This window comes from Trichechus manatus, unplaced genomic scaffold, assembly GCF_000243295.1.
Source record: "Trichechus manatus latirostris isolate Lorelei unplaced genomic scaffold, TriManLat1.0 scaffold00027, whole genome shotgun sequence".
Classification (NCBI taxonomy): domain Eukaryota; kingdom Metazoa; phylum Chordata; class Mammalia; order Sirenia; family Trichechidae; genus Trichechus; species Trichechus manatus.
The window spans coordinates 19010621-19026648 of NW_004443963.1; the positions used below are offsets into that span (position 1 = coordinate 19010621).

General features: G+C 38.4%; 1 protein-coding gene across 3 annotated transcripts in view; it reads right to left on the reverse strand.

Annotated features, from left to right (window-relative positions):
• MRTFA (myocardin related transcription factor A) overlaps window positions 1-16028 on the reverse strand; it is a 253745-nt gene that overhangs the window by 118752 nt on the left and 118965 nt on the right. Inside the window, exon 1 of one of the 3 annotated variants that reach the window (XM_012554832.2) lies at window positions 3369-4708. The exons of the other annotated variants lie outside the window; for them this stretch is intronic. Within the exon in view, the coding sequence (XP_012410286.1) occupies window positions 3369-3414 (46 nt within the window). The 5' untranslated portion in view covers window positions 3415-4708. Of the gene's footprint in view, window positions 1-3368; window positions 4709-16028 lie in introns of those variants that run through there. 3 annotated transcript variants of the gene reach the window in all.

Consider the following 16028-nt stretch of genomic DNA (forward strand, 5'->3'; position numbering starts at 1 on the left):
TGTGTGTGTGTGTGTGTGTGTGTGTGTGTGTGTGTGTGTGTGTAGCTCGGCTGCTAACCAAAAGGTCAGCAGGTCAAATCCACCAGCCACTCCTTGGACACCCTAGGAGGCAGTTCTACTCTGTCCTATAGGGTCGCTATCAGTCAGAATCAACTCGATGGCAACAGGTTTGTTTGTTTGTTTTGTTTTGTGTGTGTGTGTGTGTGTGTGTGTGTGTGCGTATGTGTAACATGGAGAAAAACAAACTGACTCCCTGTGTCTCATCAAGACTCATGATCAGGTATATATCATAAGAATAAACATTCCTACCTAAGGAACTGCCTCAATCCTTTTCTCTACAAGTGAATTCTGCTCCACTGTTGTACAGCTGTAAACTAGTAAGAGGTATGCATTGGCTGGATGCAGAGGCAGGGCCAAAGCCTTACATATCACCTGTCAAGGGCTGAGCCATAGCATTCCTCCATTCTAAAATATACCAGAGTCAATGCTGTGCCCCAATATTCCTTAGTTTTAGCTTCTGAAGTCCTATGATGCCCATCTCAGATCATTCATTCTCTAGTCATAATGATCCAGACAAGTTTCCACAGTGATGATAGAGGCTTTAACCCTCTAATAATGGCTTAATCAGAGCACTAAGACTTACTAAGATGCATCCAAGGCAGAAAGACAGGGTACACATTGCACATTCTGAAATGTTAAAGAATTTCAACTTAGTAAACCATATTTTCCATATGACCTGCTCTGGGCAACAAATGGCTAAAATACAGGATGGAGGGTGGTTAGAGGATTCATTTCTTAATGTGAGAACAGATCCCAAAAACTTCAAGAAAACCTTTATTTAAAAGGCATGTGCCTGTGTATTAGCTGGAGTATGCCAAACCAAATTCCTTCATTCATTCAAAAAATACTACCATGTGCCAAGTACAAGGTCAAGAGCCAATATATAGATAATATACTGCCCTTGAGAAGCTAATAATCTAATTAGGGAGACATGTAAAAAATGATAATTAGTGTCCACTGTAAAGGTGGTGCTATAGGAACAGAGAGAAGGAAGGGCTGACTCTACCAAGAGAGGTTGCACTGAAAGGCAGCATCTGAACTGGATCTCAAAGGGTCAGTAAGAGACAACCAGCAGTGAGGAAGACGAAGGTCTTATATACAAGTATGCCTCACCAAAATCTCCGAGTCTCAAGTACTGAATGGAAGCTGTTAATAAACACATAATGTACCCTGGAACTTTGCACTGGTATCCACTCTCCTAATACACAATTGAGGGTAAAGACCTTGCATCTTGAATTCTGTCTACAGGGGTTTAGTTACTTTAAAAATCTCATTAAATGGCAGCTTCCCCTATAAAGCATACAGTCATGGACAGTATCACAGGGACTTTCTAATATTCTATTGCTAAAAAATCTATGGCTAATAGATAAAGTCTAAACATCTTGAATTTTCAGAAAGAATGGCTGGCTTTTGGTTAACTGAGGTTTCATAATAGATCTTTCTCATTTCCCATCATAAATGACTACAGAGTGTTAGTCTGTAGCTGTCAAATTACTATTAAAATCCAAAGTAGCAATATCTATAGCTATTACAGACACAATTTTACAAAACCAACACATTATTAAAGTGTTTGAACATTTAGGAATGGCAGGTACTAGGGAAATCAGTTTGTTATTAACCCTTCCTACATCCAGTTTCTCTACTTTTATGTAAACAAGAAAAAAGTCCACACACATGCTGTTCTCCGCAGGCCTCTCATTCCACTCGTATCCAACACCCCAGTCAATTTCACCCACACTTGTCTTACATACGATTATCCTCTGAAAGTTTTATGAAGTAACTGGCCCAACAGATGGGTGGCTAGCCCTGCCCAACATATGTCATAGGAAAAACAGTTCTCAGGCAAGACGAAAATATCGAGCCCCTTCCCCTACAGGGCTGGGAACATTGAGACCCCCTTACGGGAAAGCAAACAAATCTTTTAATCTTTATTTAAAAAAAGTTATTGGAGATGATCTGTAAGTAACAAGGTGATTAAAGAAGGGGAGAGAGAGCTGAAATGCTAAAGTATACTCCCCCTAAGATAAAATATGTACTTGCCCCCACACAGCAGAGAACTGGAATACAGACAGAAAACAAAAATCCCAGTCATTTTAACTGGGAGCTATTTCATCAAAGACAGATGGGTAACAATCAGATAAGCAGACTATCTTGTTCAGAACACAAAGCTCAACAGATCTGTGGGAGGAAAAGGAAAGGCAACCTGGAATGCACAGCACATATCAATAGAAAAACTCAACTAACAAGTGACTCATATGGTCATAACTGTAAAACCAGAAGGAACAGAATGGCAGTGATATCTTTGCTCCTTACCCCTTCCCTGATAGCATCTGATCCTGTCTTCAACTGATGGATATCTGGATCTTTCAACATACTACCTAAGTGCTCCCCAAGGAGAACAGTGAGGCCAATTCTGCCAGAGACAGCATCTGCCAGAACCAAGAAGTCTTATTCTCCTTTGAGTGGAGGCCAGTGGATGGGAAGAGGTCTCCAAATGCTACTTGTATGAACATTTCAAGATATGTTCTGAAACAGGAAAACGCTATGAATTACATTTTAGCAGAAATCTAAAAATAACAAAAGAACATTCCCTATTTTTGGATATCTGACTTACAAGTTTAAAAACACTAAAAGAAACCATTAAAAAAAAAAAAAAACAAGAATAAAAAACGTTTTAAAAGACACTTTTGAATTGGGAAAAGTGTTTTTAGAGATAAATTTTCCAAAATTCTACACTCTTTCTGTTATTGCCTCCTTGCTCAAACTTGTCCATCTTCAAAATTTAGAGTTCCAATCCTATGTGTTATCAAGCACATTTCCACAGAATCAAAAGATGAGATATAAAGGCTATACCACAAAAGAGAAAGAACAGCTAGAGAAAAAATTTTAAAGATGTATTCAAAAAGAAACATAAAAACAGAGTGGGGATTAGAGAATAAAGGTAGTAATGTATAAAAACAGCAAAAGTAATTTAATTATCCTCATTAAAAACAGTACCACAGACAATAATAAAATACTTGATTACAGTAAAGAAAGCAAATAGTTTTTTTGCTCAAATAGATCTCTTTACTGAAAGGTCTTAGTATCAGAAAGTATCTAATTCAAAGCTATGTCTGAATAACTAGAATTTGCAATTAGAGAACAATCATTAAATTTTTTTACACTGAAAACACAGTACATTTACTGGACAATTAATGTTTACCCTCTATCTATCTTTCTCTCCATCTCTGTCCAATCCTAGTACAAATATGCCCAGCCTTTTGAAAAAGTCTACTGCACATAAAAACTGCAGGAAATATGGGAATTACCTGACTGTACAGCCATCATTAACATCTCAGGTTCCAGCAGAGTCATGATGGATTCTCAGAAACAACAGCCCACAAATATAATGAAGAAATCCAATTTCACAGAAAAAAAGATGTCTTCAGAGGCTACCGAAAGCTTTCATAAATTCAATCTTACACGCCTTATGCGGCAATCAGTCTGTGAGAACTCACTCCCCTTCTCGGAGCAGCTACCAATCTCTCCACCCTTCAGGAAAGTTGAGATGGTACAGAGTTGACTTACTGCCGACAGGAAACCAAAAAGCACTCAAGTTAAGACATATGAAGTGTGGTTAGAACAGTGAGTGAGCTCCTCCCCTTAATATTCGTCTCTTGGGGGAAGGGACAGGCATAGAGACTTTCAGAAAACAGATCAACTGCTCTTTTTCTCTCTCTTGTTAAAAAAAGAAAATGAGGTTTTGTTCAGAACCCTATTATAAGGGACTCTGCTGCTAATGCAGTTTACAGCAACGAATTAAACACACTCCAAACAGCTCAATCTTATGACAGAAACTGTCCAATTACTGACCCATTCATGGGAAGTAGGGATGGGAAACAGATACATACATACAGATAAATATGTATGCTGAGTAAGTTTTCTGAAAATGAGCTCCAACGGTTTTTCATCTGCGATATTTATAGATAACAGGTCAAGGAAGTTGAATATTTAACTACAGAAGCTCAACTATTTCTCTACCCCCACTCCAATTAAAATATCTGTTTCAAAAAAGTCATCTGAATACATTCCGGAGCTGTAATCTCTCTTTCAGATCTACCAATCTCCTAAAAGAACCCTTACTTGTGCCTAAAAGAACTCTTACTTGCGCCTATATGAGACATGTGATCGATGGATAGCTTACTGATGTTATCTGACTTTTCTAAAATGCTTCATGGTCATGTTGGATACAAGGAACATACAGGAAGATAGTTCCAATGTATAAGAATTTTCTTTTCCTGAGAAAGAAACTTCCATCATTTTTCCACTTTCAATCTCTTTTGCACAGAGCAAGATGTGCTAAATAAGAATGAACTCAGCATTTTACTACCCATTATAAAAAAAAAAACTTAATTTTTTTTTAATTACAGCAAATTTTCATTCATCCAAATTAAAAGCTCATTTATTCTCTTCAAAGTACTTTTTAATAATGATATTCATAATAATGATATGAAGACACTTTTCAGCATATTTGATTTTAAAAAGCCGAAAACAAGAAATCCATGTATGGCATGTTTAGCAAGAATTCCTCGATCTTTCTGGTTAAGTCGCAGCCTGTATCTTAAAAGCCTACTGCTTCATGTTTTCAGCCCGGCTTGATTTTATGAAATGAGAGGACAAAAAAAAAAAAAAAAGTTCTGTTTGGAATGCTCTGTGCTCTGTTTTTCTCCCTGAGTTATTGTGATGGACTTCTGGTCTGACATTTTATGGCACAAAATGAAAACTGTTTATTTTACCCAGGCTTCAACATCTGACAGAGTCAAATCATTTAATCTTATATCTTGGATTAAGTGTAAACAGAAGTGTGATAAGATACAACCTGAGGAATGAGTTTAAAAAATAATAATCACCACTTGAAAGAGTTTTTATAAGCTTTATCCTGTTAATTCTATTTGATTGCATTAGCACTACCACTGTTTACAGGAATGAGATTTTGTGATGTGGTATTATTATTATTTTTTTTTTCTTTTTACTGTTCAACAAATGTTCAGTAAATAAATGTCAGGGAAGTCAGGAAATTCTGTATCAAATTCCAACTTGCTTGGTGTTATTTCTGTGATTTTTAAAATCAACACAGCTATATGTTTTGTGCATGGCTAAGTCGAAATCAACTCAACAGAAACTAACAACAGGCCCAACTCAATAAAAATATTTAGAAACCCAAGAAAAAAGAAAAAAAAAAAAGCCTATTGCTGCGCACAGCCCAGGGAATGCCTTAATCCTTACATAGTCAAACAAATGATAAATGAAAGCACAAAGAGACCTTAAAAGAGAAAATGGCCTCAGAATGACTGAAGGTAATATTCTGTCATTTAGAAAAGAGAAACCAATGCAGATTTGGGGTCGAGGAGATTTTGACAAAACTTCCTTTCTTTCTCACTCCAAGAACATTATGTCTACAAGAAAAGCTCTATATAGAACTGTGGGGATGACTCAACAGGCAGTGGAGTGGCAGCCAGTGAGGGCTAAATGCCGCTCTTGGAAGACAGGCCTGCGTCCAACAGCATTCACACTGGCCGCTGTGGCAAACAAGCTTCCAAACTGTCTTACGAGAAACGGGCACATTTCAACTCTCAGCCTACATGATAGTCTGGTCAGGGGTTAGCAGCCAAGGTGAAAGCATCCCTAATAGGATGACTCATTCCTATGTCCCTATGTGGGTGTACAATTTGCTGTGTGAGGGTTTTCAAAGGAAACAAGTTCTCACAGTTCTGTATTTACAGGTAAATAAATACAAATTATAAGATCCCTGCACAGAAGTTGGTAGGAAGGGCAGAGGGCTGTTTCCCTCCTGCCAAAACCCCTCTCTTCTGTTGTAGAAGACTGTTCAAAATACTACCACCATCAATATTCCAGCCCCAGGAGAGATACAGACAGTCATACTGGTAGTAACAATAATATATCACATTTCAATTGATTTGTTAACTTTTTCAGAGCAATTTCATGCCCATTATCTCATGTACACTTTGGGGTAAAAAAGCTAAAGAAAAGAAAATCAGTTTTTCAGAAAGGAATCTAAAAAAGTAAGCTTAAAAAAGAAACCACAAGCAACGTGATCTTGCCTACCTATGGCTAAAAGTTTGCATTTACTCTAAAGAGTATTAGCACGGTGACAGATTCATTGTGAAAGCAGACTTTAAGACAAGTTTCACAGGTTCTAAAAGTCTGAACTCCTATGACAGCTTCAGTTCCACTTTTTTTTAAGTGAATTAGCAAAATTTCATAGAAATACAACAAAAGTAAACTTTAACAAGGCCTCTTGCACAAGTGAACATGATTTTCAAGTTAACACCACTAACGGAATGAACGATACTCTTTTAATTTCTAATAAAATAAGAGCTTCTCTTTTGCTTTTAATCGTAACTCTCTGGCTAAATTAACACAAATTTAATATGATCTACAGCCTCTATTAACTCATGACGCTGCAGGATACCAAGTTTTAAAACGTTTAAGTTATGAACAAAGCTTTTCCACCACCCCCACTCCCCATTAACAGACTCCCCAGAGGCCTTTAATGTTCATGATCAAGATAACCAGACAAGTTTTTATGCTAGCTGATCTTTCTCCTGGATTTGTTATAGTTTCCATATTCTTCTTAAACGTCCCACTTCCTTGTTTTTCTTAACCCTACTTTCCTACCTCTCTGACCTTTTCCTCTCAGAATTACAAGTGGCTCCCCTTTCTTTGCCCTTCTCAGGGGCATTCCTGGGTAATTTCGTCCTCTTTTACAGTTTTAACTACCACCTAAAGACTGACTTATGTCATTTCAGGTCTTTAATATTTTCTTGCCTTAACATTTAAAAATTTACTATAGAAATGTTCAAGCATACACAAAAGTAGGAAGAATGGTATAATAAACTGCTATGTACCCATCAAGTAGCCTCAAAATTTACCAACATACAACCAAAATTGTTTCATCTATCTTGCCACAGCCCCTGCGCGCGCGCGCGCACACACACACACACACACAGCACAGGGCAAACAATGGAGTACTCTGAAGCAAATTCTAGACATCATATGATTTCATCTTAATTTTGTATATCTAAAAGCCAAGAACTATTTTTTTACATAACGATATCATACCTAAATTTTTTAAATTCCTTAATATCACCAACTATTCAGTCTTCAAATTTTCCTGTCTCATAATTTTTTTAGAGTTGATGTATGAAAATCAGAGTCCAAAAGGGACACCACATGGCATTTCACTGATGTGTCTCTTAATTTTCTTTTAATCTATAGATCCCACTTCTCTCTTTGCTTTTCTTGTAACTTATTTGTTGAAGAAACCACGTTGTTTCTCCACATCTTGGATTCTGCTAAATGTATCCTCAGGGTGTCATTTAACACGCTGCTGCATCCCCTATGTTTCCAGTAAATTAACCAGTGCTGTCAAGTAGACTCCAACTCACAGCAATCCCATGTGCGTCAGAGGAGAATTGTGCTCCATAGGATTGTCAATGGATGATTTTTTTTCCAGAAGTAGATTGCCAGGCCTTTCTCCCCAGGTGCCTCTGGGTGGACTCGAACCTCCAACCCTTCGGTTAGCAGCCAAGCAACCAAGCACATTAACTGAACCACACAGGGACTCCTTCCAGTAAATTAGGAGTTAGATATAGAGGTTGATCCAATATGGGTTAAAATTTTTCACAAGAATATTTTCGCACTTCACAAATAGCTTCTTAACTTTGCTCCTCCTCTCCAGCCTTACTTCTATCAAGAGCCATCCTTATTATCAACTTACTTTTACTCATTCTTCAAACCTCAGCTTAGGAGCTGCCTTCTCCAGAAAGCCTCCTTTCATCCTGGCACTCTCACACCCTCCTCACACCCTCCAATGACAGGTTAAAAACCCTCACTTATGCCCCGCGAGGGGAGTCCCTAGGTGACCAACGGTTAAGTGCTAGACTACTAGCCAAAAGGCTGGTAGTTCAAACCCACTCAGAGGGGCCTCGGGAGACAAGCCTGGCAACTTGCTTCCAGACAGGCCTGGCAATCTGCTTCTGAAAGGTCACAGCCTTGAAAACCCTATGGAGTAGTTCTACTCTGCACACGTGATGTCACCACGAGTCAGAATCGACTCAAGGCAACTAACAACAACAAATGTCCCCCAGCATCTGTGCCCACCTCTGTTGTTTTGTTTTTTTAATGGTACTTTAGATGAAGGTTTACAGAACAAACTAGCTTCTCATTAAACAGTACACATATTGTTTTATGACAATGGTTAACAATCCCACGACATGTCAATACTCTCCCTTCTCAACCTTGAGTTCCCTATTATCAACTTTCCTGTACCGTCCTGCCTTCTAGCCCTTTCCCCTGGGCTGGTGTGCCCCTTTAGTCTTGTTTTGTCCTATGGGCCTGTCTAATCTTCGGCTAAAAGGTGAATCTCAGGAGTGACTTCATTACTAAGCTAAAAGGGTGTCTGGGGGCCATACTCTCAGGGTTTCTTCAGTCACTGTCAGGCCAGTTATTCTGGTCTTTTTTTGAGTTAGAATTTTGTTCTACATTTTTCTCCAGCTCTGTCCAGGACCCTCTATGTGATCCCTGTCAGAGCAGTCAGTGGTGGTAGCTGGGCCCCATCTAGTTGTACCGGACTCAGTCTGGTGGAGGCCATGGTAGTTGTGGTCTATTAGTCCTTTGGACTCATCTTTCCCTTGTGTCTTGTTTTCTTCATTCTCCCTTGTTCCTGAAGAGGTTAAACCAGTGAAATATCTTAGATGGCCGCTCACAGGCTTTTAAAACCGGAGACGCTACTCGCCAAAGTAGAATGTAGAACATTTTCTTTATAAACTATGTTATGCCAACTGAGCTAGATGTTCCCTAAGACTATGGTCCCCACAGCCCTTAACCCAGTAATTCAGTCCCTCAGAGAGTTTGGATTTGTCCAGGGGGCCTCCATGACCTTACCCTGAACAAGCTGTGCTGGCTTCTCCATCTGCTGTTGTTCTTTACAACATATCTTAAGGTCTCTATTCCTGGAGCCAGCAAGTGTCTGACATGTGGCAGCATTCATAAATGTACGCTAAATGGAATGAAAAGCCCTATTTATTACAGAAAATTCAAACACCATGGGAAAACTTCATAACAACAAAAGAATCACTACCTATCCTAAAAGGACACATACTCTGCTACAATATTCATTAGAACACATGCTAAAGGTATTATTACTTTTAAAAACTACATTAGGAATACTTAAATTATCCAAAGCATTGAAAGATAGGGTTAACATAAATAAGAAAATCCACAACACTTCTCTCAGGGATATTAAGTGTTAATGAGAATGAAAATGCCCAAATTATAGGAAATGAATAGGAGAACCAGAAAAATAGAGAGCCTAGCTCACCTACAAAATAATTAATCTTTTAATAATCGAAAGCTATCAACCTTACTAACAACGGATATTAACATCTAAGACAGAATGTAGTATAGGCAGGTACACACAAAAATAATGAACACCTTTTTATGATCTCTGTGGGATTTCGGACACTGAAATGTAGTTCCGCTCCTATGTCCATTTCTGATTTGGGTTTTCACAAGTGCATGTGTGAGTTTACTGAAGTTCAGCTCTATAAAAATCTGATCATCATATCAAAATTTCACAGGTTCCAACCAGTTAAGTCTCTCCCCCACACAGCTGGTGTTGGGTAAAGTGAAAGCTCCCAAAAGATAATGTAACCCAGCAGCCAGGCAAGTTGCTACAGGCCCTGGGTAGCCTCCATTTCCTGTGACCACAACCTACTACTGACGAAGAACCGGGTCAAGACCTGGAAACCTGGGATATCACTCATTTCCATAGGTAAACTACTCCTTGGCCTCAGGACAGAAGAAGGCTACATTTGCAGCAAACTTTCCAAGGTATAGTAAATGTTAAGGACTTTGATACTCATAAATGTGAACAGGCAACTCATTCAGACTGTATGTCTGAAATGTTGTGATTGTGTAGTGTCTACGTCAATGTAGGCACAAAGACAAGGATGAATCAGACTGACACTGTCCCTGCTCCAATAATGAAGCCGGTAAGAAAATCTCTAACCAACATTTAAAGTAAAAACCAAAAAAGACAAAGGAAAGTACTAAGCATTAGAGAGACCGTCTTCATGGAACTTACAGTGAGTGACAGAGAGCAAATTCATAGTTACAAACTTTGGTAAGTGATTTGAAAAGAAAAGCACAAGATGTTAGAGCAGAATAACAAAGATTTTATAGTGAAGCTTCTCATTTAGGTGAGGGGTTGGTCAAGAACTCTTTGAGGAAGAAATTTAAGCTGAGAGCTAAAACATCACCATCTCTCCAATGCTTAGCAGAGGGTTGGTGCTAAGTAGTCATTGAATAAATTTTTCAATACTAAAATGGTCAAATCCTTTAAGCCAACATTTCCATTCCTAAAAAAAAAAAACCAAAATGCAGAAAAGCTTTAAAGGATGTTCATCCAAATATTAGTATAAGCATGAACAACTAAAAATGATCAGCCCGAGACTATGGCCTGCAGACACCTATCTAACTCAAAACTGAAGTAACTCCAGAAGCCTACCTTTCAGCCAAAGATTAGACAGGCCTATAAAACAAACAGTAACACATGTGAAGAATGTCTTCTTATAGCTCAGTCAAGTATACGAGACCAAATGGGCAATATCTGCCTAAAAGCAATGACCAGAAGCCATGAAGGGACAGGAAAAATGGACAAATGGAAACAAGGGAACCCGTGGTGGAAAGAGGGAGAATGCCGACACACTGCAGGGACTGCAACCAATGTCATGAAAATCTGTGCGTAAATTTTTGAAGGAGAAACTAATTAGCTCTATAAACTTCCACCTAAAGCACAATTAAAAAAATGATTCCAATGTCCAATCAGGGGGATAATAAAAAAAAAAAATGATGGCACAGAAAGGAATGTTATGCACCCGTTAAAAAGTTTACTTACAAAAATATTTTGACAAATTTGTAAAAATATTTCAATGACATAGCTACACTGCCAAATGAAAAGATCAAGATACATAACTGGGTTTATAGTATTAACTTGGTTATTTTCACAATATACATTTAGAAAAAGATTGGAGGGAAATATGCAGTATGCTAACAGTGATTTTCTCTGGGAGACGGAATCCATGGGAAGAGTTTCTGGAGCAGGGATTCTTTCTGATATCTGTTGGTTCTCCAAGAGCCTTGCACAATGTTTGATGAAAAAGTGACAGTGGGAAATTGATTACCTCTAAGTACTGGAATTCCACCACTGGGCTGTCAGTTCGCCTACTGTTGTAGCTTGCGTGCTGCTGTGATGCTGGAAGCTATGCCACTGGTATTTCAAATACCAGCAGGGTCACCTATGGTGGACAAGTTTTATCAGAACTTCCACACTAAGACAGACTAAGAAGGAGGACATGGCGATCAACTTCTAAAAAAATTGGCCAGTGAAAACCTTATGAATAGCAGCAAAACATTGTCTGCCATAGTGACAGAAGATGAGCCCCTAGGTTGGAAGGCACTCAAAATATGATTGGGGAAGAGCTGCCTCCTGAAAGAAGAGTTGACCTTAATAACATGAACAGAGTAAAGCTTTCAGGAAACAACTGCAAACTCCATTAATAATCAGAACGTGGAATGTACGATGTATGAATCTAGGTAAATTAGAAGCTGTCAAAAATGAAATGGAATGCATGAAGAGCGACATTCTAGGCATTAGTGAGCAGAAATGGACTGGTATTGGCCATTTTGAATGGGATGCAGTGCTGGAAGCACTCACTCATCTATGCCAAGAAATTTGGAAGACAAGCTACCTGGCCAACCGACTTCCCATCCCTAAGAAAGGTGATCCGACCGAACGTGGAAATTATCAAACAATATCATTACTATCACACACAAGTCAAATTTTGCTGAAGATAATTCAAAAGCGGTTGTAGCAGCACCTCAACAGGGAACTGCCAGAAATTCAGGCTGGATTCAGACAAGGATGTGGACAGAGAAATGTCACTGCTGATGTGAGATGGATCTTGGCTGAAAGCAGAGAATACCAGAAAGATGTTTACTTGTGTTTTATTGACTATGTAAAGGCATTCCATTGTGTGGATCCTAATAAATTATGGATAATATTGTGAAGAATGGGAATTTCAGAACACTTAATTGTGCTCATGTAGAACCTATACATAGACCAAGAGGTAGTCGTTTGAACAGAGCAAGGGGATAGTACATCAGGTTTGCGTCCTTTCACCATACTTGTTCAATCTGTATGCTGAGCAAATAATCCAAGAAACTGGACTATATGAAGAAGAACGCGACATCAGGATTGGAAGAAGACTACTTAACAACCTATGATACACAGATGACACAACTTTGCTTGCTGAAAGCAAAGAGGACTTGAAGTACTTACTGATGAAGATCAAAGACTATGACCTTCAGTATGGAATACACCTCAACGTAAACAAAACAAAAATCCTCACGACGGGATCAATAAGCAACATCACGATAAAAGAAGATACCATTTTACTTGGATCCACAATCAAAACCCTTAGAAGCTACACTCTAGAAATCAAATGACGTATTGCACTGGACAAATCTGCTGCAAAAGACCTCTTTAAATTGTTAAAAAGCAAAGATGTCACCTTGAGGACTGAGGTGTGCCTGACCCAAGCCAAGGTATCTTCAATTGTCTCATATGCACATAAAAGCTGGACAACAAATGAGGAACACTGAAGAAAAATCGATGCCTTTAAATTATGGTGTTGGCAAAGAATACTGAATATACCATCGCCTGCCAGTAGGACAAACAAATCTGTCCTGGAAAAAGTACAGCCAGAATGCGCCTTAAAAAAAGATGGGGAGACTTCATCTCATGTACTCTGGACATGTGATCAGGAGGAACCAGTCCCTGGAGAAGGACATCATACTTGGTAAACTAAAGGGTCAGTGAAAAAGAGGAAGACACTCAAGGAGATGGACTGACACAGTGGCTACAACAATATGCTCAAATATAGCCAACGATTACAAGGATGGTGCACGACCAGACAGTGTTTCGTTCTGTTGTACACAGGGTTGCTATGAGTCGGTACCAACTCGATGGCACCTAACAACAACAACAAAGTACTAGAATGAAGAAGGTTATGAAATTCTCTAAGTCACATTTATACAGAATCACTTAGTGAATTTAGATGCTTAAGATTTGGGCATTTTCACATTGGTTGGGACACCTAATCTAGAAAATCCTTGACAACCAGGCTTCCTAAGGAACATAAGTAACAACTTTCTCTCCTTTTCCCAAGAAGATATTGTAATTTAGATCAGAAGCTGCCCACTCAAAATTCTGCTTCTTCTAGCAATCAGTTAGTACCTCCTGTGCAGCACTAAAGCATGAAAGGATACGGTGTGCACCCTTGCAGAAAAAAAAAATACATTATCTGCCTGTTCTTTCACAGGCTGCACATGCAGAAAACAAATGGGTACTTTTTAAGTCTTACACAGAGAGGAGAAAAGCCGCTATGAAAGGCGAGTAAGTCTCCTGCTTATTTCTCTTTACATAACTCTTCCCATCCCACCCAGCATCCCAGATAACAGACATATACAAACTATATCTGTTTCTTCTTTCAGAAAAATATTGAGGATCAACAACAACGGTTGGAAAATGAAATTTTATAGAGACAGCATTTACAAAAGCAGTACAATAATGGTCTCTAAAAATCAATCTAATGAAAGATGTGTAAGACCCCCATAAGGAAAATTATAAAATCTTATTACAGTAAATGTAAATAAATGGGAGAGATATATCATGTTCACAATACAATATTCTCCCCAAATTGCTTTACAGATATAATGTAATCTCAATTAAAATCCCACGGTGACTTTAAAACTCATATGAAAAGGCAAAGGATCAAGCATAGCCAAGAAAGACACTTTTGAAAAAGAACAAGGGGAAAGGATTTACATCTCTCGTATGACAAGCCTTATTATAGTTATCGCAACTAGGGCTGTGAAGTACAGGTACAGGTATAGACAAATAAACCAATGGAACCAAACAGTGAAACACATCCATGCATAGGTAAGTCCTTGATATATTAAAGAGGTAGCTCTGCTGCTCCGTGGGGAAAGAGCGAATCCATTTTAAAAAATGATAAAATTGAACCCTACCTGAACCCCTATATAAAAAAGAATTCCAGAAGTACAAAATATAAAACACATTAACTATAAAAACTCATAAATCAATTACTTTAAATTTAGAAGTTGTTAATCAAAAGATACCATAAAAAGAATGAAAAAGACAAATCAGAGTGGGAGCAACACATATAAGCAACAAACCAGTACTCAGAATATATGAAGAATTTCTATTATTCAACAAGAAAAAAATGACAATACTATAGAAAAACAGGCAAAAGACTAGGTACTTCACAAAAGAGGAAATCCAAATTGCCAATAAATATAAGAAAAATATATCCAACCTTATTAGAAAACAAATGAAAATCAAGAGCGTGACATGATACTTTTATATAACCAGCAGAGTGGAAGACATTCAAAGTCTTAATTCCACTGTTGGCAAGGATATGGGGAGCAGTGAAAACTTTCATACACTGCTAGAGTGAATATAAACTGGTGCAACCACTTTGGAAAACAGTTTAGCATTATCTAGGAATTTTATAAAAGTTGAAATATACATAACCTATTACCCAGCATTTCCATTCCTAGGCATATACTTATTTATGCATGTACCAGGATAGGTGAAAAATATCCACAGCAACACCGAATAGCCCAAACCTGAAAACAATTCAAACGTCCATCAGCAGAACAGATTTTTTAAAAAATTATGGAATGATTATCCATAGGGACATCCACTATTCAGCAACGAAAATGGATGAACTATAGCTATGCACAACAACACAAATGAGTATCATATACCGTTAAGCAAAAGAAGACAAAAAGGAATACAGAATTGTTCATTCATATAAACTTTAAACTACACTGTTTAGGAATGAATCTACAGTAGGTAAAAGTAAAGAAAAAAACCAAACCCGTTACCACTGAGTCAATTCTGACTCATAGCGACCCTACAGAACAGAGCAGAACTGCCCCATTGGGTTTCCAAGGAGCAGCTGATGGATATGAACTGCCAACCTTTTTGTTAGCAGCCGTAACGCTTAACCACTGCACCACCAGGGCTCCAGCTAAAGAAAAGAAATGATTTTCAAAAAGTCAGAGTAGTGGTTACTCCTAGGAAGGAGAGAGGGGGTTGTGGTCAGAGAGGAGCACACAGGAGGCTTCCTTGGGGCTGGCAGTGAGCTATTCTTGAGCTGGGTAGCGGTTACACAGCTCTTTATCGTTATTCTGTAAACTATCATATGACTTATGCATTCTTCTGTATATATGTTATTATTTCCCAAAAAAAGAAGAAAGGACTTGAATGGTAAAATATATATCATCAATCCAATTTCAAGGGGGCTGATTAGTATAAGAATAGTCTCAGCTTTGCAGCCTAATTTCAAATGTTCTGTCCCACAGTCCTCTGAGTATATTCAAATCTGTTGGATCATGAAAAAATCATGGTTCAGAAATGAAGATTTCCATACCAAAAAAAAAAAAACAAAACAAACAAACTCACAATCATCAAGTCGATTCTGACTCTTAGCAACCCTATAAGCCAGAGTAGAACTGCCCCATAGGGTTTCCAAGGAGCAGCTGGTGGATTCAAACTGCTGACCTTTTGGTTAGCAGCCATAGCTCTTAACCACTGTGCCACCAGGGCTGTATAAGCAACCTTTTTTGTGGGTGATGTTTCAGCTTTCATTTATTCAATTCTCAATGGGTGGGAGAACAGCCCTTTCTGAACGAGATCACCTTCAAAATGCAAAAATTCAAGTCATACAAAGTTCTCATCAGCTTTAATACCCGAGCAAGGAAGTGAGGATAGCCATCTAAGGGGATGCCTGGGAAAGGGGACCAGGCAGGAAGGA